The sequence below is a fragment of the Nicotiana tomentosiformis genome, chromosome 3, assembly GCF_000390325.3.
Source record: "Nicotiana tomentosiformis chromosome 3, ASM39032v3, whole genome shotgun sequence".
Lineage (NCBI taxonomy): Eukaryota > Viridiplantae > Streptophyta > Magnoliopsida > Solanales > Solanaceae > Nicotiana > Nicotiana tomentosiformis.
The window spans coordinates 85828420-85855192 of NC_090814.1; the positions used below are offsets into that span (position 1 = coordinate 85828420).

General features: G+C 36.2%; 2 protein-coding genes across 2 annotated transcripts; one reads left to right on the forward strand and one right to left on the reverse strand.

Annotated features, from left to right (window-relative positions):
* Positions 1 to 581: 581 nt before the first annotated feature.
* LOC104089682 (uncharacterized) lies at positions 582 to 12839 on the reverse strand. The gene is made up of 14 exons (XM_070197215.1): positions 12482 to 12839; positions 11657 to 11859; positions 11495 to 11565; positions 10412 to 10500; positions 10161 to 10211; positions 9924 to 10019; positions 9757 to 9833; positions 9128 to 9293; positions 6932 to 7006; positions 4692 to 4942; positions 4544 to 4613; positions 4342 to 4437; positions 3906 to 3984; positions 582 to 3726 (listed from the first exon to the last, which is right to left on the reverse strand). The coding sequence occupies exons 1-14, from the start codon at positions 12761 to 12763 to the stop codon at positions 3668 to 3670; spliced, it is 1665 nt and encodes a 554-aa protein (XP_070053316.1). The 5' UTR covers positions 12764 to 12839; the 3' UTR covers positions 582 to 3667.
* On the forward strand, positions 841 to 2100 carry LOC104089681 (septum site-determining protein minD homolog, chloroplastic). The gene has a single exon (XM_009594632.4). It carries the CDS (start codon positions 841 to 843, stop codon positions 1837 to 1839), a length of 999 nt encoding a protein of 332 aa, XP_009592927.1. The 3' UTR covers positions 1840 to 2100.
* Positions 12840 to 26773: the final 13934 nt, after the last annotated feature.

Consider the following 26773-nt stretch of genomic DNA (forward strand, 5'->3'; position numbering starts at 1 on the left):
ATAAAATCATCATATTATGAATGCATTATGCCATCACCCAAGAGGGCAAAAACTTATTTCCAACTCAGTGCATGCACTAAAACAACGAGCGCATAACATCTATTCTTCATATTAATTATTATTTAATTTTATAGATATATGAAATTATACATTTTTCTTGTATATCTTGGCATGAGTCATGAGTCATGACCATCCCTTTTTGGAGAAAAGTGAATTTGCTACATGTTTTATGCTATTTATATTTTATGTTAAATAAACACACAAATTGGAAACACTCAAACACCCACATTGTTTAAGCCTTTCTAAGATCATCCTAACATTGTTCGTATTTGTTAACTTCTTTTTGTAGCACATGCAAACAATTCAATTACACTTGGATTTTACATAGCAAATTTAATCTTTATCCAATGATGATGCAAACAATTGTCAAATTAAGTACTATAATTTAACCGACTTCCACAAGTAACACATCATCTTTTCTAATTTACAAATTCAAGTTTAAGTGCACGTTTAATAAATTTTAACTGATGTAATTAAACAAATATTTTTTTTTTAATATTAGTAGATGAAACATCATAAAATCATTGAAATACTTGAATATTTATATCATGTGCATCTTCATTCAAAATTATGCGACACAGCCGAAAGAAAAAGAAAAAAAATTAAGATTAGCTGCACAAAAGATATTTCCCGTTCTTCAGTCATCACCTCATTTGCCACTTCCCCAGTGCCGTCGCCTTCCTCTTTCTGCTAACAACACACATTCGAACATGTTTTTCCACTTCTGAAGTTTCCTCTGTTTCACTCAATACAATACTCTCTCATTTCTTCCACACGAAAATGTTATCTCTGCAGCCACTCTCTAACCCTAAATCCTCCTCTTTCTACTCTTCCTCATTTACCCCTCCCAATTCCCTATCCCCCAAAACCCTAAAACCCATTCCCACTCCCAAACCTTCTAGAAACTTCTACCCTTCTATCCATTCCATCCTCCAGTACAACCGCAAGCCTCAGCTCGCCGGAGAAACCCCGAGAGTCGTCGTCATTACCTCCGGCAAAGGCGGCGTCGGTAAGACTACCACCACCGCCAATATCGGCCTCTCCTTAGCTCGTCTAGGCTTCTCCGTCGTCGCCATTGATTGCGATGTGGGACTCCGTAACCTTGACCTCCTTTTGGGCCTAGAAAACCGGGTCAATTACACCGTTGTCGAGGTTCTCAACGGCGATTGTCGTCTCGATCAGGCCCTTGTACGTGACAAACGGTGGTCCAATTTTGAACTGTTATGTATTTCCAAGCCCAGATCCAAATTGCCTATTGGGTTTGGCGGGAAAGCCTTGGTTTGGCTTGTGGACGCCTTAAAAGCCCGTGACGAAGGTGCACCCGATTTCATTATCATTGATTGTCCAGCTGGTATTGATGCTGGGTTTATAACAGCTATTACTCCGGCAAATGAAGCTGTTTTAGTGACGACGCCAGATATTACAAGCTTAAGGGATGCCGATAGAGTGACTGGATTGTTGGAATGTGATGGAATAAGGGATATTAAGATGATGGTGAATAGGGTTCGGACGGATATGATAAAAGGAGAAGATATGATGTCTGTATTGGATGTGCAGGAAATGTTGGGGCTTCCTTTATTAGGTGTGATTCCTGAGGATTCGGAGGTTATTAGAAGTACTAACAGAGGTTATCCCCTTGTGTTGAACAAGCCACCAGCTTTGGCAGGTTTGGCATTTGAGCAAGCTGCTTGGAGATTGGTTGAGCAGGATAGTATGGAGGCTGTAATGGTGGAGGAGGAGCCTAAGAAACGTGGGTTCTTCTCGTTTTTTGGGCGGTAGCAAAATATTAGTCCTCATTTAAGTAGTGGCTTTGGTAAGGTTTCTGTAATTGTTTGGTTGTGTTTTTGGAAGGTTCTATGCAAGAAAGCTGTGTATAGTAGAGAGTTGAGGTTTGCATTCTTCCTTGTGACTATTTCAGGATTCTATGTTGGATAGTCAAAGATTAGTGCAGTTATTAGGAATTTGTACTTTTTGTTTTGGATTTGAGCTGAACACTGTATCATGTGCGTTTGCACGAAATATGAATTTTTTCTCCGCCAATCTAGTTTGAGTTACTGTATTATGTATCCCTACCTAAGTTTGGCTGTTCTCTGTGTAAGTCCAGCCTGTGATCTCCACTTCTGTTCCTATTGCTTGCTTTGCCCTAGGAAATTTTGCTTAAATCAGTGCTCACAGGTAGATTTCAATAAGGTTCCCCCAGCAGTCGGTGTAAATACATGTGTTAGTGTTGAAGTATGCAGCCTCATTAGATATGCACAGTGCTTCAATCGAAACAGAAACTAGTTGGACTTCCATAAGTCATCAACTTCCTCCAAAGGAATTGATAAAGAGTGTATAATAATATCACTAATGCTGCCTATACGTAATGGGAAAGTTCCTACTTCTCTACAAAAAGAAGCTAAGGAGGTGTCATAAAGTTAGAAACCAAACTATTGCCGATATGCATACACAAGAATCATTAATGCCAAGAGGTGCTCAAGAATTCACTGCTATGGGTAAGCTTTCTGCAATTGTTTGGTTGTGTCTCTGTAATTATGTAGCCCTACCTAAGTTTGGCTGCTCTCAGTTTAGGTCCTGCCTGTAACTCCATCCTTCTGTTCCTATTACTTGCTATGACATGCCCTAGGAAATTTTGCTTAGATCAGTGCTCACAAGTAGATTTCTGTAAGATTCCCTAGGAAGTGTTCTAATTTGGATATCTGTGGATGTAAATACCTTCTTAATGAGAGAAGAATGCAGCCTCTTTGCAGCAGATCACTAGAGATTGATATGCAAGGTGCTTCAATCCAGACATGACCTGGTTGGTCTTCCATAAGCATTGAATATAATTAATTACAGACTTACAGTGTATAAAAATATCACATAATGGAAAAATCTCCTGCTTCCCTACAGAATAAGCTAAGGAGGTGATCATTTTTTTATTAGGTAAACAATTTTATTAATAATGAGAAATCTCCCAGATACAAGCACTATATCAAAAAATTATATAATCTACAACATAATGTGATTCACTAAGAACGACACTCTATCTTCCTTTACGAACTGAGATTTCATGGATGCCCCAAAAAGATGCTAAGAATGAGAGGATAACTCTACAAATGTACATAGTCGTCCTCCTAACCTTTTAAAAGCTCTGATATATTCTTCCACAAGATTCACATGAGTGCTAAGCAAAGGAGGTGGTCATAAAGTGAGAAACCACACTGTTGGCGACATACATACCCAACAATCAAGATGATCGGTAATACTGGCAGGTGACAGCCGAGAGGATTCACTACTACTTGGGGTGCAGTGGCGGTACTTTCTTACTCCATCCCTTCTATACCATTGCCTAGGTCTTTTCCTTTTGATTGTTGTGTTTGCTGCAGCAGAGAAAGCAATCATTGGATGGATATGATCTCAAGCAGTTAAACATTACCATCATATCTGCATGACTAGATCTTCCATCACCTAGATCACACTTGGCACCATCTATTTAGTGCAGGTGAATGTGCACGGTGCTAGGACCCTCTACTTCTTTAGCCGTTTAATTTGAGGCTGTGAAAAGTATAAGCATCTTCATGTCCCAGAAACCGAAAATTTTGCTGCCATCTTGAAAAGCAGCGTATTATAGTAATCTCTGCTGCAATTCAAGTAGTAGTTTATGACCCACCGCAGTTATGTCTCCTGAAAGTAGATATCAAAATCAAGTTTCAAAATAAGAAGCCAAAGATTCTTGTGCCTTTTTCTATTGCTTATTCCTTTATTTCTTTTTCTGTCTTTTTTTCCTTTTCCATCTCGGCAAAGAATGGTCTCCCTAGACAATGGAATACTGTTATACAAGGGCTATCACACAGAATGTTCACCTGCCCCTAAGGTCAAGATGACAGTTTCATGATCGGGATCCTTGGATATCTGATCAACCAGCATTTCCAGCACTTGTATCTGGTAAGTTTACACCATAAAAGGGAGGAAATAAGAAGAAAGGTTAACCAAGATGAACCATAAGCTGCCACTGACCATTCAAGCTGACTAATCCAGTACTGTAATGGATGTCATATTCTTAAAACATTGGCAATAAATATGGTTATCTAGAGAAAGATAAGCTCTCTGTCTTCCACCATCATAAAGAGAATTTTCCATTTTTTAATTAGACCTAAGAATAGGAACTCAGTACTTACTGAAAGACTGAATTATTCTCATATCCAAATGATTAGACAAGGAGAGGACAACAAAATTTTTGAGGTAACTACAACGTTTACAACCGTGAGGAAGTTTTCTTAGTTGCAGAGAGTTTCATACCAGGGAAGGGATAAACTCAGATGGCGGGCCAACTACAGACATTGCAAGATCGCTTCCACTGATCTTCCAAAGATTTCTTTCTCTAGCTGCATAAATCTAGCAGCAGAAACAAAAAATACATCTCATTTGCCAAGAGAAAAAGAAAGGGGAAAATAGAAACATTATCACTTAAGTAGCTTTACTACTCAAAGTGGGATTATACCTCTGTAATCATAACCCTATTCGCATTAGTGAATGCAGTAGCAAAGTCATCTTTCAATGCTGCTAGGCGACTGCAAATTGTGAAAATTTCAAGCATTGTGCAATCAATGTAATTGTAATTTGGAAGGACAATGCTCTCAGGTACATACCTGTAAGTATGAGGCTGAAATACTACTATAAGTTCTTGAAATGGAAATCTCTGGCGTGCTGCCTGAAGAACGGCTTGAATCTCGGTGGGATGGTGAGCGTAGTCATCGTAAATATGGCACCCGCGTACAATACCTATCTTCTCAAAACGTCTGGAAACACCTTCAAATTTTTGCAAGTGAAGCTGCAAAGAAGCCATGGAACTAAGAAATTTTTTCTGATCCGCAAAAAGAGCATGGATAGTTGCAATGACCTGCAGGTTGGAATGTCCAAAAGCAGCAACAGAACTCATCAAAAATTGTCTTCCCTTGCAGTGGACGAACGAAACAACTTTGCATGCTAAAACATGTTTTCTTCTAAACAGATGCCTAAACTATGAGATAATCAGCCGCCAAGAGATTATTCTCCATTTTGGGGCCCATTTAAGTTCGAACATAATCAAAATTGATTAGTTGTACTGGCATTGTTTATCTATCTATCTATCTATATTATATTAAAAGTACGAAGGCCCTTAGCGAAATGTCGTTCGACTTTTTTATCCTTTAAAAATAGAGTTCACACTAGACAAAACAGTCATTTATATTAATTTCCTAATATTTAGGAATGATCATTTAATTAATTCCCTAATATTTAGGAATAGTCATTTAATTATAACCTAAATACTTAGGACTTTAATTTTAACTAAAATTTGGTTAATATTTTTTTCCTTATTTGAAACAGGTAAAAAGTTCTCATATTTAGAAATTCAAAAGCAGTATATTTCTAATTACAAATATGGTAGAGTCAATATTTATGATTTAAAATGATTATGCACTATCAAGACATGCACTTTCGATATTCTACGTTTGTTATTAAACTAAGACAAAAAAAAAAAAGGTTGTTAACTTATCAATTTCTAACTCAAATAAGGATATGATAATAACAAAACTATCAATTTGTTTGACATTGAATGTCTTTTATTCGTAGACAAAATTTTATGCATTAAATTCTTTCTTATGTATTTATGCAATTTTTTTTCTTTTTTGAATTATGTAACATAATAATTTATAAAAGACAATTAATACCATAAATTAAACAATTAACACAGAATAAGTAAAAAGTAGTTATTACTTATTGTATGTTTGAATTACTCTTTGGCACATAACTATAACCAATTAATTTTATCTTAGTAAAAAAGAAATTAGAGAAAGACAAAGTTAAATTATAACGGAAGTCGATAAAGTTGACCGGCACTTCTTCGATTTTTCTTATTCTTAATTCTAGATTTATTATCGAATGTAGAATTCCCATAAATTTTGCATAATTTAATTATCTTAGTAAAAAAGAAATAGAAAAGCCCTTTACGTGAAAAATTATGATTGATTCTCTGGTATACAATAGAATATCCATTATCCTTTGACCAAACACGCCTTCTACAAAATTCATGTTATCAAAATGTAAATAAACATTCTAATAAATACGATAATTAGATATAAATAGCCTAACTTCTACAATTACGATAACATCAAATTTAATAAGTACTTTTAAAATGACACATTATAATTGCACGTGTGGGATAGACACATAGTTGCATATACTCTAAAAGTACGGAAAAGGCCTCTTTTCATTTATGTATGAAGCTATATTTCGTAGGACTTTAAAATTCATTAAAAACAATTAGAAATGGTTACTTAAATATGTAGAAAGTCCTCTTTCGACCAACATTATCATTTTCATAAACTTATATTTTTCTATTTAATTTATATTTTATAACTCAAATATATTGGTAAAAATATTGATGTAACTTTTTAATACTCCCTCCGGTCCAAAATAAGTGATTTTTTGATTTTTTTTTTTTTGTGGTCCAAAATAAGTGATTTTTTCAGATTTCAAGAATGAATTAATTATTTTATTCCTACATTGCCCTTGGAGTAAATAATGTTGGAGTATGTGATAAGGGTGTTTATGTGATATGGGTGTTTATGTGAAGAGATAGTAAAGGTTAATATGGTCAATTTCATTGTTAATTAATGTTAAAGGTGAATTTCTTAATCTGTGTGAAAACATCCAAAAAATCACCTATTGTGGACCGGAGGAAGTATTATATACTCATTAATGTAGGTGCACGCGCTAACATTAGCACCCAAAAATATTTGAGTAAAGATCATAAAATAAAATACAAAGAAAAGAAGGAAAACAATTCTGCAACTTTTAAATGTCGTCTTACCCTAAAAAAAATAAAAAGATAAAAATGTTTACTTACTGCTAATGAATTAAGAACATTGTGGACTCCAGGAATTTGTAGGCTGATGTCCGCAATATGATGCCCCTTGTGAAACTGGATAAAGAAATAAGATCTTTAATCAACAATCTGTGCACAAATATAAGAGGTATTCCATATGCCAGTAACTTCAAATAACTACCGGGGTTAGGTATAAATAAAAGACAGCAAAAACTTTATTCTATGCCGTTATATTTTTGTATTTATCTGCAAGAATGTTGTGCAACATACAAAAGTTGCAAGGCTTCAAACTCATCAAGAGAAATAAGGGAGAAATTCAAAAATAGCCAGATTTACAAGTGGTTATTCAAAAATAGCCACACTTTCAAAAGTAATCGAAATTTAACCATTTTTCATGTAAAAATCTGAACGAAAACACTATTCAAAATCCGGAAAATACTCCAATATATTATACTGGAGTTCCAGCATAAGTATACTGGAACTCCAACATATTATACTGGAGTTCCAGCATAAGTATACTGGAACTCCAGCATAATATAATGGAGTTCCAGCATAAGTATACTTGAACTCCAGCATAATATACTAGAGTTCCAACAAAGTATACCGGTCCAGTATAATATGCTGGAAGTTCATACACAAGTGTTCGAATCTCCAATATATTATGCTGGAACTTTCTGCGTGTTGGAGTTCCAGCATAATATGCTGGAAGTTCATACACAGGTGCACCGAACTCCTGTATATTATGCTGGACCGGTATCTGTTGCAGCAAAATAGTGGCTATTTTTCAATAACTTGGCAAACGCTGGCTATTTTTGAATGACCAATCCGAAAACTAGTTAGCCCGTACTATTTTTACCAGAAATAAAGTTAAAATTTCCCCATAAACAAATTTTATGCACAAGACCAAGAATCTATTTGTTTGGTCATATTCATGTCAATATATAGACTTTTAACCTACATGCAAATCTGAATCGCTCAAAATCAAATCGAGAAAGTATAATTGCTCTTTCAATTGATGTGACAGTGCTGCAAAATTCAAGAACAACAACAAGAAGCCCAGTTTAAATGTTAACTACACAAGTGGGGTCTGGGAAGGGTAGTGTGTACGGACCTTACCCTAGGCTATTTCCGGTAGACCCCCGGCTCAAGAAAAGATGAAATGGGCCATAGTAACACACAATAACACCAGCCATTCAATAAGAAAACCGAAGCAACAGAAACAACAAATAGTAATAGAATACCACGATTAAGAAGATACATGACTAACACTAACACTAATACTACTGGTAAGGACAAGGAACACACTCGAGTACCTATCCTTCTACCCCAATTCTCGACCTCCACACTCTCTTACCAAGGGTCATGTCCTCGGTAAGCTGAAGCATACTGCAAAATTCAAAACACAATCTAATTTTCTATGGCTGATATTCTTAAATATATTTGTTCTAAATGGTTCCAGTTCACAAACTGACAATATTTTCTATATAGTTTCTAAATATACAATATCTTTTTCAAAATTTAAGGGTGCATTTGGTATGACAGAAAATGTTTCTTTGCCCTTCCAGGAAATGACTTGTTTTCTGGTTTTTCTGGAAAATGTTTTCTGGTGTTTGGTGTTTGGTTGAGAGTAGAAAATTTAACTCTTCAATCCTACTTTATAGTACTCCAAATTGCAAAGGTTATTTGGGATGGAGGGTGCAAGAAAGGAGTTTATTTCCCAAATGTTCACTTTATTTTGTGAGGTGATGCATTCTCTTAATCTTTTGAAGAAACAGAAACATAAATCAGGAATTGTTTTGAATTGGACTCTCCAGTTAAGTTCGGAGAGAATAATCTACAGATTTGTAGACCATACAGGAAGACAGAAGTTATGATATTCACTTTATGTTAAGCTTCTGTAAATTGTTCTTTCACTTTCTTGAAAAGTGAATTTATGGATCATGCAGCATAGAGTTGCCAACTCAAGTACAAAGCAGGGTAGAATATGCAAAGCATTTTCACCTCCTTAGTCATAAGCTATCTACAAGTTCCCTGTATTGTCAAATAATATTTCGAAAACTAATGAATGTATTTCAGTATTACATGAAACTAGTATGTTTCATCTCTGGAAGTGATGAAGGAATCATTCTAGAATCTGACAACAAAATCAAAGATGAACAAACATGGCCTAAAATGAGTGCTTCTGGAAGGGCAGAGCTAAAGAACAAATGTACTCACCAGCTTATAGTCGGTACCGCCACAAGAGTTTGGGGATATTGATAAGGGATGCCAATCGTTACAACTAGAAATTCCGTAAGTTGAAATCTGGAATGCATCATTGCGAAGAACTGAACTAGCACCAGAGTCTGAGCCCATTTTGTTGACCAAAGAGCACGCACCTAGACTGTAATTACCCAATCAGAAAATTATTATTGGTAACTACATTAGACATGAAAATTCAATATTCCCTTCTTTAGCCTCAGAATTAAATCAATTTGTGCGTTCTATAACCAAGGATAATAGAAGCCACCAAATAATGGTTCAGAAAACGTAAATGGAACCTTCAGTAATAGAACGATCAATGTATCAGAGGACAAACATAATAAGTTCATGTAGACCGTGAACACTGCTTAGAACGTGAGGACCATTAATATCTTCATAATAGTGTTTCTAAAGGCCAATGACCAACGAAGTAGTAGCAGGTGCATGAAAAGAAATATGGTGTAGTGATTGTCCTAGTTCAGGAGATGTTTCCTATGAAGAGTGAGTAAAAAGATTGTTGAAAATCTTCAACAAATTTCTGTTTGAGCTAAATCCACTCAATCCATGAAAAGTATCAACTGTGGAACAAAGTTAGCACTACATACCTATCACCACATAAAATTAAATGTCCTCCAACCTTTATCTGCCCTATGAACTTCTGGAAAATAGTTTTAACTGCTTCCTGAGATAGAAAAACTCTGGTGATTTTCCAAAGACAAAATAAATTAAATTAAAAATATTTGGTTAACACTATAAGCAGTGAATCACCGACCTCATCTTGAAAAATGTCTACATGTTCCCAATCTATATTTGTTACCACAGCTATCTGTGGTGTTACTCCAAGGAAGCAACAGTCATACTCATCAGCCTACATAAAAAAGCACAAAAATCAGAGTTCCAGGAATAACAAACTATGTTAATCTTGAGTGACTCCTACAATTTTACAAACTACAACCAACTCATGCAGATAACAAGACACAAGAAAAAGAGGTGCGACGGGATTGGGTACCTCCAATACAAAGTTGCCACCAGTTCCACAGATGATGTTTCTTTCAGCAAGCTGCAGAAGGCAGTTACGTCAAAAGATAGTTTTGCATGTAAATGAAAAATCTCGGAATGGAATACAAATGCTCTAATGTGCACAAAAACCGTTTTGCAAACACTATCGACAAACTCCCAAAGGGGCATATCCAGAAAATCTTTGCACAGAAAGCAGAGTAGTACGAAAACACTTCTAAGAGAAAGAGAGAGTAAACCTACCTGTGGTACCCAAGCCCCAATTACAGCTGTAAGATCATTCCCCATCGCGTGTAAGACATAAGCAAGCATACTAGATGTGGTACTCTTCCCTGCATTGGTCAACATATCAACAGAAAGCAGGAGAAGTGAATTTTGGTGGTAAGAAAGGCTGCATCATGAGTAGGTCAAAGTCATTCCGACCAGACTAAATAACAAAAACATTAATGGTACAAAGGCCTTCCAGAATTGGGTTCAGCTGATAGATATCATATAGTTCAAAGCCAAACATCTGATCAGGCATTACAAGTTCTATCCATGCACTCATAGCATGAGTTTTTACCTATTAATTGAATATGTTTTTGCAAATAACATAACGGTTCACTAGTAACAAATGTTTTTTTTAAATTACATAATGTAGCGAGCAGGCATGAACTCCAGATATTAGTGACCTACAGTATAGAAGCCTAAAATCTCTTCTCCCAAATGTTGCCTAATCCTAGTCTTCTCCTATCTTTCTCAGAATAACCCCTTCAGTCAGTAGTGTTGCTCTTCTCCCTTCCGGGTACTCTCTGCCTTGAATCCTTCTTCCCACCTATGCTTGTGCAAAACACTTGTGTATGCATAAAAACCAGGGCAGATACTCATTCCTCCAAGAAGTGTTTCCACTTTCCACAGATCAAATTGTTAAGCCAATAAAGCAATACTTTCAGGGTTATGGCAGAGCTGATTAACAGAGGAATGGTTTGTGCTACAAGCGAACTACTGAAGTTCCTCGTATTTCAGATCCTCAAAAGTACAAGATTACATCGTGATTCTAGTCAAGATCTCATAAAATGATCGTTTTGGTAAATAAGGACGTTGACATTGAACAGAATTACAAAATACACATTCTTTTCAAACAACTGATTCACCCAAGAGAAATGGCTAGTACAATACATATCACACTTCAACAAACTTTCCTCATATTTCAGGCTGTGTAATACAAGCAAATATTGTGAATAATTTCACGATCTCAAAAACGTAGCCATGTTTAGCAAAGCTCAGACATAGAATGGACTTTTTCACGTATTAAGATCTCAGCAAATACCACAGAAATAAGATTACCATGGCTTCCACCGACAGCAATGAGGTTGTAGCTTTCAGTGATCCTGCCCAACCAAGCTCCTCGCTTGTACCTACAAAAACAGAATACCATGTCTACTATCTGAATTTAAGTGTAACATGGGTAACAGAAATACAATAAAAAATTACGATCAATGTACTCACACAGGTATTCCAACAGACTCGGCATATAAAATCTCCACATTGTCTCCACAAATCGCGCTTGACACAACAAGGGCATCAGGCATCGAATCATTATGCTTTCTCAAATTAAGCTCAGAATGGCCTATATACACTCTGGCACCGGCTTCTCGCAATGCGCCCATGGCATTATTCCACATTATATCGGAACCACTGACCACATAACCCTAATGAATTTCAAATTTAGCTCAGTTTAATAGTACCTAAGCAAACATTAGACTAAAATGCAAGAAACAAAGAAAAGTAATTGTCTTAAACAAACAACCAGCTCACTAATTCAATTGTCCAATAGTAATGAATCATTTTATTCAAGTACTAGTTACGTTGGAATTGTAATAGTACATACACTGTTATGCGGTGAATTATAAATGTTGTATTAGACTATTAGTTATGAGCAATTTTATGCCGAGATTATATCTATTTCTGCAGCCAACGAAGTGATCCCTAAGGGTTTAGGGAGGTCTCACCAGCTAATTGTGTTACTTCGTCCGTCCAAAATAAGACAGGGTTTTGTAGTACCACAGTTGAATTATCTAATTCTGTGTCTCAACTCAAAAATGATTTCACAATCACCAACATATAAAAATCACATTTCCGAAACTCCGTAGCAGGTAACATCAAAGCTTTTTCTAGTTACAAACATTTAAGAAGTGTTTTTTCAAATTTTCGAAAAAGCAGCTTGTCACCAAATATAAATAGTTGCGACATATATATATATATATATATATATATATATATATATATATATATATATATATATATAGAGAGAGAGAGAGAGAGAGAGAGTACTTGTTTGACAGCAAGCATGGCGAGAGCGGACAAACCACAACCTCCGACGCCGACAAAGTGTATCCATTCCTTCCTTTTCCGCTCTCTTGCATCAATGACTTCACAATTTTCGCATTCCTTAATCACTGGGGGAAATTTCAAAGCAAGGGAAGCTGTTCGAACATAATTTAATTTGCGGCGCCGAAGAAGCATTTGGCGGCGACTTGTGAGCGTAATAGCTGGAGAATAACTGAAACATTTTGCCGGGTAATTCAACGGTGATTTCACCGCCGGCGGTTCCATTTTTGCATGCTTTTGGAGACGTGGCGGTACTTCGCGGCTCAAAGCAAAGTCATTCCGCGTTTAGTAATTCAAATTTTGAAACTCCTAGACAGACTGTGGGCCGGGCTCAATACTTCTTTGTCATAAAGTCCAAAATAAAGAAGAATTAAGGAAATTTTACCTCATATACCAAACTATTATACCCTACTCCATTTATTATAAACCAAAATAATTTTATAATATTACTCCCTCCTTTCATTTTTATTTGGCACATTTTGACTTTTCACGCCCCTTAAAAAATAATAAATAAAATACATAATTTACCATGATACCCATATTAATTGATGCATATTTTATTAGATTTGAGAAAATGATTTGAAATGAGTAATAAATACTGTAGGTATAACATAAAAAAAATTGTATGCATAAAATGACAAGTAAAATGAAAATCTATTTTTAATATACATGTCAAGTAAAAGTGAACGGATGGAGTATTACTTATAGCTACCTTTTCTATTTTATAGCAAAATAGATATTTATTTATACCTACCATTGACGCATGAAATATGCCATGTTCTTTCTCTCTCTTTTCCTTCTCTCTCTTTATCAGAGAGTTTCTCAATATACGCCACTTATGTTCTTTCTCACTACCTCTTCCTTCTCTCTCTATCAACAAGATTCTCAATCTTCTCTCTTCTCCGTCAAATTAGCAGAATCATCGGCGTCATCATCGTGGTCGTCGTCAGAATCGTCGGAGTCATCATCCATTATTGGCTCATCTTCTTAGGCGAACAAATCTGGCCATGGTTACATCGGAGAAAATTTGAGGGTCGGGTTTTGTTCGTCTCCATTTATAGGTTTAATAAATTTATACAGTATTTTGCTTGGCCGAAAAACGTCATCGCCAGCTAACTTTCTTCTCTTCTTTGCTATTTAGTCACATACAATGATACAAATATATTATATTTTGTACAAATATACTCAAATATATTATATTTTGGTATAAATATATTATTTTTTGCCTATATTTATGTATTCCGAAGGTCTGTATTTTTTTAATACAGTTAAATATCACTGTGTTTTGTGATTTTTTGTTGTTTGAATACAGTTGAATTGAATACGGTGAATTGAATACAATGTATAATAGTGAATAATGGATATTTGTGAATTGAATACAATATATACAACTGAATTGGATACAACGATATACACCGTATTTCTTGATTACCTCAATATATTTATAAATATAATCACGTGAATACATGGAATACAATACAGTAGCAGCGAAATTTATGTAGAATTGATTTTGTTGAGTTAAATTAGGAGTGATACAAGCTAATTGATCTTCTTTCCGTTATTAAACAGCTGGATTCCCCTATTTTTAGGCAAAATTTCGCTATTGTATTCATGAATACAGTAGCGCGAATACAACGAATACAGTCATACAACTGGACTCCCCTGTTTTTTTAGGCGGATTCCACTACTGTATTCATAAATACAATAACACGAATACAGTGAATACAGTTGTGTAACAACTAAATAGTAGTTATATGAAGTAATTATATATATGGTAGCTATATGAAGTTAATAACCGCTAAACAATAGTGGTTTCTGAAAATTCCTCAAGAATTAACCCAAATAGCCGCACATCTAAACTCTTAAACTGAAAATAGCCAGCAAATATATAATATATCTATAATTCATGTATAATATATATATATACACATAGACTAAAAGAGTCAATCTGACCGACTATTTGTGTTACAATATAGTAAAATACTACGATTTGCCGATGGAGTTAGGGGTGTCCATCGAACTTTACTGAATCAATTATTAGGACTAGATTTTTTAAATAAATCGTATGTTTCAATTAAACAAAAATTATAATTGTAAGTTTTAAAGTTTATTAAAGAAATCAAGTATCTAACGGAACTGAATAAATTTATAGAAATTAAATATATTTATATTTTAAGTTTAACAATAATGAAACATTATAATTTTGAGATACTACCAGTCGTATGAGTCCATAAACAAATTAGTATAAAAATTAGGCAATTCATAAAATGCTACCAATATTAGCCAATTAGGTATTTATAGAGAAAAAATATCAAAATTTTATTTTCTTTTGAGCGGAGGTTGTTGGAATAAACTAGGTCACTAGGTACATCTTAAGGAGTTTGAATCTTAGTCTTGGGATGATTTGGTGTAGTTTTGAGGTGGTTTGAATTGAGAATTAGAAGCAGAAGAAGAACATGAAAAAAATATGATACGTATATGACACTGTGTATCATTTGTATATCTCATACGTATCAAATGTGTATAACATGTATATACATGTATACCTGTGTGTGAAATACATGCATGATACATGTTTGATAATGTGTCGTAAAAGAATTTTTAAAATCGATTTTAACTACGAAATTTGATACCAAGTCAATTCAAATCACCTCAAATCTTCCTAAAAATATGATAAGGTCCCTTTTTGCTTTGGTTTTTGGAATGCTATATTTTTATTTTTATTTTTTGTATTTCATCACCTTGTTTGCTACCTTATCCATAAAATTTTCTTTCCGTCTTGCATATAATATTTCTCATCATGCTTAAAAATATAGAAGGAGATATTTGTGCGTGATTCCTGGATAGGAAGAATCCTTATTTATATGAGTTTTTAATTTTTATATTTGCTTGACTAGTTTTAGTAATTCTGTGATTAATGGTTAGAGGTATGTAAGTATGAACTTATTTTGGATATTTTTGTAAGCTTCTCTAAAAATATTAATCTTGGGCCTTGGAATAGCTACAAGTAACGCCCAATCTTACTCTATTACTATTGAAACTAAACATGTTCCTGCAATTTTTAGGACTAAGCCACAAATAGCTATTTTGGCCAAGCTTCTCTCAAGCCAAAAGTATTTTTTTCTTCAAAAAATGCCTTTTTCTCAATTTGTGGTGTTTGGCCAAGCTTTTTAGGGAAAATAGTGCTTTTGGCTAGAAGCAAAAATAGTTTTTAAAAAGTAGAAAAAAGTAGCTTCTCCCCAGAAGCATGAGCAGTTTTGACTTTTTTTCCTACAAAAAATACATTTAGCAAAATATTATATATATATATATATATCAAAATAACCTTACTTAGTTTAAACTATTATATAATATATAATGACTTTTGGGATGAACTTTCATATTTATTGATGATTTTTTTATATATTTAAATTATCTTGAAAGAATAAAGTACTTTTCACTTTTATTTTTATATTTTACTTAAATAAAGTAAAAACCTAATTATTACCTTTAATAATAAATATTTATGATTATTTATCTATTTATATAATGTTAACTATTAAGCAAATCTCTTCATGTCCTTAATCGTAATTTGACACTTAAAAATATTTTTTGAAAAGTTTGGCGAAACACAAATTGTTGTTCAAAGTGCTTTTCCAATTGATTAGCCAAACACAAATTGCTTTTCTCCAAAAGTATTTTTTCGAAAAATACTTTTAAAAAAGCACTTATCAAAATAAACTATTTTTTCCAGCTTGACCAAATAGGCGAAAATGATTGAGATGAACATAGTTTTAGAAAGTCTAATTTTGATTTTACACGAGCAATAATTGAAAGTGTATAATGAGAAAATAACCGGCCGAATTTAATTGGTGATGTAAAATAAACTATCAATGAAACAACTCCATAAACGAAAATTCTTTGACAAGAATCTCTATCCTGTTTGAAAATTTTCTTTTCTAGCCTAACAGTTTCTCGTAATTAAATATTAAGAGTTAAAAATATTACACTGATATTTGTACAATTAAATTACCTAAAAATAATTATATATAAATGACTACAGTAAACATGCATGGATAACTTAAAACAATATAAATATACAGTTTAAACCGATTAAAGTATATTAGTTTTGTAAAACAAATTACGTAATTGGTGCATATAAGTTATATATATCTAAGGGGTATTATTATTTTTAGCCCGCACCAGAAATTATTTACATTTGATAGTCAAAAAAGTATATAATATTTGTATGTTAATGTATATATATACAAAATAATATACAAATATATATTTTTTCGTCTATTATTTTGAGAGCGGCATGTAAAAGTAAAAAATCGGAATCTTGTCCTAGGCTAGGACCCATTTAAGCTTGCATAATTTGACACTTCATTGAGCCGCGCATTGCCTAGATTATGGACAACTACAAGCCTAGGAGAATTAGGTGTCACGATCCCAATTTCCTTTTGTAGGATATTGTGACGGCACCTAATCTCTAAAAGTAGGTAAACCTCAACAACATGCGGAGACATTAAATAAGAGATTAAAACTTGAACATCCGAACAATTTCATAAAAGGAATCTACCAAAACTCAATACATAAAATCCCAAAACCTAGTGAGATATAAGTCACAAGCTTTAAGTACAGTACCGAATAATCATATACATCACTATCTATCAAAATATAAAGAAATAAGAGAAGAACGGAATAGAAGGGGACTCCGAGGCCTGCGGTCGCAGGCAGGTGTACCTTGAAGTTTACAAGCAGCAACACAACACACTAATATCGGGGCTGGTAAGATGCACCTGGACCTACACAAAGACATGTGCAGAAGCGTAGTATGAGTACACCACAACGGTACCCAGTAAGTGCCATGCCTAACCTCAGTAGAGTAATGACGAGGTCAGGTGTAACGACCCAACTTGTCGTTTTAAGAATTAACGCCCCGTTCAGTGACTTAAGGTCTCGAGAAGCTTAGTAATATGTATTATGACCCGCGGGTGTGATCGAGTTTGATTTTCGGAAGATTCGGAATTAAATTAAAAGAACAATTCTTATTTAGAAGCTTAAATGGAAAAAGTTGACCGGGGAGTTGACTTTTGAGCAAACGACTCCGGAATAAAATTTTGATGGTGTCAATAGCTTCGTATGATAATTTCGGACTTAAGCGTATATTCATATTTGGATTTGGAAGTACGTAGGGCAATTCAACACATTTTGGCGAAACTTGAAAAGTAGAAGATTTTGGAAAGTTCGACCGAAATTGGAATTTTTTGATAACGAGGTCGGATTTCGATTCCGGAAATTGGAATAGCTCCATTACGTCATTTATGACTTGTGTGAAAATTTTGAAATCATTCCGGATTGAATTGATACGTTTCGGCGCAAAATATAGAAGTTGGAAGATTTGAAAACTTATAATTCGATTCGATGCGCGATTCGTAATTTCGGCATTGTTTGATGTGGTTTGAAGCCTCGACTAAGTTTGTATTGTATTTTGGGACATGTTGGTATATTTGGTTGAGGTACCGGAGGTTTTGGGTGGATTTCGGAAGGTTAATGGAGGAATTTAGACTTGAAGGAAGCTCCTGGAAAATGGCAGCAGTTGCTGGAATCGCACCTGCGGAATTATGGGCACAGGTGCAACCATCGCATAAGCGAGATGAAGCTCGCAGAAGCGAAATTGGCTGGACTGAACTGAGGCCGCAGGTGCGAAGAATTTCCCACACCTGCGTGATCGCAGAAGCGGGCAGAGGAGGCGCAAAAGTGAAACCCATCGCAGGTGCGCACTGGACATCGCAGAAGCAATGTGCGCAGATGCGGTATTTTTCCCGCAGGTGCGAAACTGGATAGAATCATTAAGGAAGAAAATTGGTCATTTCGTCATTTTTCGATTGAGATTTTGGAGCTCAGTTTTTGGGCGATTTTGGAGGAGTTCTTCAAGACTTTGACTTGGATTTGAGCGATCCGGAGGTCAATTCAAGCAGGAAGGTAATTTTAAAATATCGGCACAACTTCGAAAAGGTAAGTGTCTTGCCTACCCTCGAGTGGGGGAATTACCCCTTAGGCATCGAGTCTTATGTGCCATTTGTGAAATGTGAAAAGCCGTGTACGCGAGGTGACGAGTACGTACTCGGGCTTATATGTGCAAATTTTATTGGGTTAACGTCTTAGGCCTTATTGTGTAGTAAATTAGATAATCGTTGGTATTTATTAAATCATCTATTTTTCATGCCTAAATCCTTGTTTGTTGAATTTGTTGTTACATGACAATTTGATGTGATTGTTATTTGAATATTTATGTAATTCCGTGAGTTTGTTGGTTTGATATTTCTTGGAATTTAATCTCATTATGGATTTTTTCTCTGCAAATAATTAATTAAATGAGCTTAAGAAGAGGTATTTATATAATTATTGAGACTGCGGTTTAATGAAGGCGTTGCCCTATGCTGAGCAATTTCTATCTATGTTGATTATTTTTGAGGTCTTATATACATTGTGTGGAGCCTTCGGCTATTTGTTTTAAAATTAATTGATTTGTTGTATCTTTGGAATTGGTTATGGCCATTAAAAAAATTATGGTATGAATTGATTTTGTTATGTTGCCGTGATAATTTTTTATGTAAATTATTGTGTTGTGTGAGTTGTTATTTTGAGGATATAAGGGTGGCATTCCACTGTTGAAATTTTGTGGGTATAAGGGTGGCATTTCACTGTTGTTATGTTTGTTGGAATATTATCTGGGCGAGTGATAAGGGTGGCTATAGGAGAGATAAGGGTGGCAATAAGAGCGATAATGGTGGCTATTAATATTGTCAGGACGGAGGGATAAGGGAGGCTATTATAGGAGTGATAAGGGTGGCTATAGGAAAGATAAGGATGGCTATTGTCAGGGATGATATGTGAAGATGTGGGGTGGTTGCATTGGTGATTTTTATATGATGTTGTGATTTTACTTGTATTTATTTTTATACCTTGGGCAAATTTATCTTGTTATTGGTAAATTGATAATAGTCTGATTTATGTTGAAATTAGGAGCCTGTGGATATTGCCAAACGTATTATGAAAAACAATGTGGGCACGAGGTGCCACGAGTAAATAATGATGATATTGGTACGTGAATTGTCCGCGTAGTTGATATATGAAATATGGGCACGAAGTGTCGGGGTAAAATATGATGGTTTTATTATTGGCACATGAACTGTCCGTGCAAATGTGATATAAAAAATGGGCATGAGATGCCGAAAAAATATGATGATTTAATTATGGGCACGAAGTGCCGTGAAAATATAAAAATGGGCTGAGACCCGTGTTTACGAAAAATATGAAAATGGGCTGAGACCCGTATTTATTTATTATTTTTTTTTTTATGATTATGAAATGATATGTCACATGGTGACTTTTTAATTGAAAGAATTATATTCAAAATATTTATTTGGAAGGATTTTTATTCAAAAAATATTATATGAAAGAATTGTATTTGAAAGATATTTATTTGAGAAAATTATATGAAAAATGGGCACGAGGTGCAGGAAAAATATGATGATTTAATTATGGGCACGAAGTGCCGTGAAAATATGAAAATGGGCTAAGACCCGTGTTTACGAAAAATATGAAAATTGGCTGAGACCCGTATTTTTTTTTTTATGATTATGAAATGATATGTCACATGATGACTTTTTAATTGAAAGAATTATATTCAAAATATTTATTTGGAAGGATTTTTATTCAAAAAAATTATATGAAAGAATTGTATTTGAAAGATATTTATTTGAGAAAATTATATTTGAAAGAGAGTTATTTGGAAGAATTATATGTGAAAGATATTTATTTGAAGGACTTGATTTAATTGGGTGTACTTGTATTTATTATTGTTGAGTGATATTAAGGGTGTTCTTGTTGCGCTGCTGTGCGTATCACTGTTGGATTTGTGTTGCCCTTATTGTTATTTGTTTCCTATTATTTTGTATATCATATTGCACAGGTTATTAGACTAGTGAGTGTCTTGACTGTACCTCATCTCTACTCCACTAAGGTTAGTCTTAATACTTACTAGGTACCAACTGTGGTGTACTCATACTACACTTCTGCATATTTTTGTACAGAGCCAGGTATTGGAGATATCGGACTCGGACATAGCTAAAGTGTGATCGCAAGGATTCAAGGTAGAGCTGCTTGGTCGTCGCAGTCCCTTGGAGTCTTTCTATTTTATTGTACTGTCAACTCTTATTCTAACAGTATTGTATATTCGATCCTTGAGATCATTGCATGTATTCAGTTAGAGTTCGTGACTCAGTACTACCAGTCTTGGGAGGTTGTCTGATTATTTCCGCTGTTAGTTTCTATAAAAAAAGGCTTAAAATATAATTGAAATCAGCTTACTTAGTCTTAGAGATTAAGTGCCATCATGACGTATGTGGTGGGATTTTGGGTCATGACATCAGGTCAGGCCCTACTGAAAATAATAGAAAATAAGGCAGAAGATATAATAATGTAATGAAATGACTGAGAAGTGAACAATGAGAAATTACAGAAAGATAACAACACAACAAATAAAGGTAGACAACACGGGCGGTCCCGAGGTACCGCCTCGTAGTCCCAAAAGAAAATACACAACAGGGGCGTTCCCGAGGTACCGCCTCGTAGTCCCAAAAGTAAATATGCAATAGGGGCGCTCTTGAGGTACTGCCTCGTAGTCCCAAAAGTAAATACACACCAGGGGCTCTCCCAAGGTACCGCCTCGTAGTCCCCAAAAGTAAATATGCAATAGGTAACCGATGGGACAATGAAATTACAGCGAGGAATCCCACAGTTAAAGACTGAATACAAGATCAAGGAAGTAGGAAATCCAACTAAGTATGTTGCACAAATTGCAAGTAAGAGATAAGACACGTAGACATACGACATTAGGCTAAACGTGATGACTACACATGCTAGAGTAACTCAGTTAAGGAATTAAAAAGGAAACTACTTAGCAAGAACCGGATTTTTAACATTTAACCCGAGTACGCACTCGTCACCTCGTGTACATGGCCTTCACGTATTGAAAATACCATAATAGTGCCAAACCTAAGGGGAGTTTCCACCACAGAAGATTAGACAAGTCACTTACCTCAAATCTCGCTCAATCAATCAATAAGAATGCATTTCTCTCGACTTCCAACTCCGATCGGTTCGAATCTAGCCAAAATAATTACATACTATAAATATAACTATAAGAAACTAATTTAAATAATAAATCTGCCACTTTAGCAAAGAATTAAAAAATCGCTCCAAAAAGTCGACCCGGGGCTACGTCTCGGAACCCGACCAAAATTATAAAATCCGAACATCCATTCGATAACGAGTCCAACCATACAAGAATTTCTCAAATCCGACCTCATTTGGCCTTTCAAAACTCAAATATTCGGTCTAAGAAATTTCACCATTTTCTCCCAAATTTCTCAACCCAAATCCTTAATTAAATGAAGAAATTAATGATAGATTAGTGGATACTAATAAAAAATGAGTGTAGAATCCCTACCCAAATATTTACTCTAAAATCTCTCGAAAAATTGCCACAAATCGAGCTCTCCAGGTCCAAAAATGGATAATGAAATCAAACCCTCGAAAATTCCCATTTCTTCCCAGTTAAACCGCTTCTGTGATTCATTTAGCCGCTTCTGCAGCGCCGCTTCCGCGGTCAGCCAACTGTATATGCGGAAAATCACTAACCCTGACCAACCGCTTTTGCGGTCCAAATCTTACTTCTGCGAACCGGCCTCCCCAAGCTCTCTTCCGCTTCTGCGATTATCCTTCCGAAGAAGCAACACCTGCTTCTGCGACCTCCTCATCGCACGTGCGCTCGCCCGCTCGCTTCTGTGAGCTCGCCCCTGTGAGCAAAATTCCGTAGGTGCGAATGCACGAGAAGACACAATCCCAGCAAATGCTTCAAGTCCTAATTTGATCTGTTAACTATCCGAAATCCATCCGAGTCCCCCGGGACCTCAACCAAATATACCAACCAGTCCTAAAACATCATACAGACTTAGTCGAGACTTCAAATCACATCAAATAATGCTAGCAACATGAATTGTACATCGATTCAAGCCTAATGAAATTTAGAATTTTTAACTTCTACATTTGATGCCAAAACCTATCAAATCAAGTACGATTGACCTCAAATTTTGCACACACGTCATAATTGACATTATGGACCTAATCCCATTTTCAGAATCGGAATCCGACCATTATATCAAAAAGTCCACTCCCTGTCAAACTTTTCAAAAATCATCCAATTTTTCAACTTTCGCCAATTGATGCCGAAATGACCTACGGACCTCCAAATCAACATCCGAACACACTCCTAAGACCAAAATTATCATACGGAGCTATTGGAACTATCAAAACTCCATTTCGGAGTCGTTTTCATACAATTCAAACTAATGTCAATTCCTACGACTTAAACTTCCATTTTAGGGACTACGTGTCCCATTTCACTCTGAAACCAAAAACCAACCCTCCCGACAAGTCACTTAACCACATAATGAAATAGAGGGAGAAATAATTAGGGGTTTGGGCTAATACTCTCAAAACGACCGGCCGTGTCGTTACTCAGGAAAGAAAGAAGGAATTTTTACTAGATATACTTGATTGTTAATTTTTTACCGCTTTTAAGGCGGTGTATGGGATAAACAGCGGCGAACAATTCAATTAAGGGTATTTTCAATTTAATTGCGACATTATTGTCGTGGTCCATGATTAGCTTTCTAAGTTTTATTACAACATACGCATGCACTCATCCTAAAGATCAACCTATTATTCGGATGGAGTTTTATAGTGATTTTATCTAGAGAGAGAAAACCACACCTCTCTCCACTCTTTAACCAAACATCACTGACATGGCCACCTCCCCACCCCCGGCGGAGGACCCATCCTCCAAAATCCTACTGGACCCCCCTACGAAAGCCTCTCAATTTGAGATGAAAGAGGACACTCCTCAAAAAATTTCTTTCAAAGAGATCCTACTGGAAAGGAATCTGATGTCCACCACTTTATATGAACTAACCCACTTTCCCCTCTTGTTCGAATTAAATGTGGGGAGTATTCCCATCCCTTTGTCAAAGGAAGACAAGAACATGTTATACCTCCCCTGGAGATACTCCCTAATAGTGAAACTATTTGGGAGGAAAATTCCCCACCAGGTACTACGAGCAAAGCTTGCACATCTTTGGAAGCCCATTGAACCCATAATACTAATCGACCAGGGATGAGACTTTTTCATCGTCAAATTCAACCTGGAAGCAAGCATGAACAAAGTCTTGGAAGATGGACCTTGATTTGTGACGAGCCATTTTCTATCTATACGAAAATAGGAACCAAACTTTGTTCCAGCGGAATTCAAGCTTGTTATTACATCAAATTGGATGAGACTCCCACAGCTTCCAACGGAGTTCAATGATAGAGCGATCCTCGAGCAAGTGGGCAACATGGTTGGCAAATTACTGAAAATAGATACATGTACCTCCTCCACCCTTAGGGGGAGGTATGCTAGGATCTATGTTAAGGTTCCACTAGACATCCCCGTAACCACAACTGTCACCATCGGCACCCACAATCAACCCATCTTATATGAGGGGGAAGGAATTCTCTGAAAGGGATGTGGGAGAATTGACCATACGCTACGCTACTGCTCATTCACCCCCAAGGCCAATGAAACCAACCGTCCAGTTAATCCAACTCCTACTACCACAAATGTTGGTACAGTCCCTGGCGAAGACTCTCTGTGACAAACAGTTCCATTCAAGCGGAACAAAAGAGGAATACACAAATGAAATTGCTTACAACGACCAGCTGGAGCAACATCGGAGTATCCCACGACCCATGTAAAGCAGTACAGTGAAGCCACAGGTACGTTCCTCGACCTGGTAGCCACCACCACCGGCGGCAGGAGCCCTAAAGCCCGCGAACATCTGGACCCAGGTGGACACTTGGGCTCTATAGAGTGGGCTACAGATAATCAACAAGACTTGAGGTATTTAAGGCCCAACTCTGATAAAGGATCATCTTTACAAGTGGGCGAAGTCAAAACAAGGGCATCCCCACAAGCTAAGCTGATTGGGCTGAAACGACATCTGCCTGAATCATGCACAATCCCAAAAGATGCCACTTTAAGGAATATCTCAATTCCCAAAAATTCCAATACAATCTACAAAAATGGGATTGAAGATTCCGCCCCCTTGACTATGCTCCCCCAAATCAGGTACTCTTACACAAAAAGAGAGTATATCTTTTTGAAAAGGGATCATTTGTCAATACAATCTCATCCTAAATGGCCCACACGTTCATGAAAGGCCACTTTACCGTGCATGCGCCTGCGCCACACACAACACACCCCCATCTCTTCCCCCATCCTGCCTCTTCCAGTAGAGGTAATCAAGTGTTAATTACAAATCCAATCCCCAATACTATCAATGAGGTGACACCCCTTGTCAATCCCTCAAGATTAATTGCAGAAGGCAAATCATCTCACACGAAACCCAAAGAGGAGATGGATTATAATGCTTCTCCCTCTTCTGCCTTTACTCCAAGCCACACCAATAGTCCCCTTCACTCTGATTTTTCATATGGAAAATAACAACCCCCCTTCTCAAACACAAGCCACAACACCGCTAACCATCTCCACCACCCCAATGCCACCAGAGCTCATACCGGAATCATGGTTGGAAATAGCATTCCAAGGACATACCCAAAACCTACTAATGATGGTAGGGTCTGTCCCGATGGAAATAACCATCCAAAATCCCAGGTATCAAGCTCGACTGGCCACACAACTCCTCCACCATGGTCTGGCAAACTTTGGACACCAGCTATAGATATCCATACTACTCCAAGCCCAGTACATAGTACATGGGGAACCAACAACCCTTGTCTATGGAGGAACTCAAAACACTCATGGGCCAGATTTTCCAAACCATGCCTTTCTTCCCCCTCATGAACCTAGAGACTCTAGTCCCATCTCCATCCTTCCAACTCTGGCCACCAATAGTCCAAGATCCTCAACCACCACCCCAACCACTCTCACCCATCGATCTGCTGAGTAGGGATACCACCATGGTATTGGACTACCTCAGGGAGTCAAATGTGGATCTGGAGAACATGCTAGAAAAATTAGGGGTGCCAAAGACAAAGGCCTTCCTCATACAGAAACCCCTCGATATAGAGTTCAAAGAGCGGTCAGGAGAAATGCCTATTGCACTGTGCCCCAAAAAGCTCATAAGTTGCAAAATCGATCTTCGAGTGCATTCATCTCCAAACTCAAAAAACTCAGCAATGACTCTAGTTCCTCTAGTAGGTATGTTGAAGCCAACCCCAGTGAGCAAGGGGAAGGGAATCAAAAGGAAGGCACCAACCCAAAACCCCCTGCTAATGAATTCTGTAGGCACTGTGCATCTATGGTGTCATACCCCTTTTTTACCCCGAAAAGATAATGTATGTTATTTTATGATTGCGGGTTAAAGAGTTTTTCCAATTGAAGTGACAAATTTGAATAGGGATTTACAGAGTCGCCACTTGGAATTGATTTTTCGGTGTTCCAAGTCACCTTTTATTTGAATCCCTAATCAAAGAAAGGTTTGACTCTATTATTATTGGTCTGCGAAAACAAAGTCTAGGTAAGGAATTCTGTTGATCGGGGAGAAGGTGTAAGGCATTTCCCGAATCCCGTGGTTCTAGCACGGTCACTTTATTGACTATATTTGGCTTATACTATTTTTGAACAAACTGTGCTTTAATGGATTTTTATGCTTTGCCTATGTCTGCTTTTATTGTTGGTGACTTTATTAAACTCAAACTAGGACGAGCATTCCCTGCCCACTAACCAAGACGAGTATCCTCGACCTTAGTTCATGCATCGCGCCTAGAATTGGAGCCTACTCGAAGTTAATTAAAATAACAACTTTTATTTATTAGAAAGAATTGGAACAAGACATGTCCTCGCGACCTTGCCATTTTATTTATGTCTTTATTCCGAAGCGAGTCTTCCCGACATCGGTTAAGACGAAATTGTTTATTTTTGTTAAATCTATTACTTTGGGTTTAGATTATGGAAAAATATTTGTTCATCTTTATCATGAAAGAAAATGCCTCTTTGTAGCTTAATAGTAGTAAGACTCTCTCTCTATATATATATATATATATATATATATATATATATATATATATATATAGTCGACACTGAGCCTACCCGCACTAATTAAGGCATTGTGATTTTTATTAAAG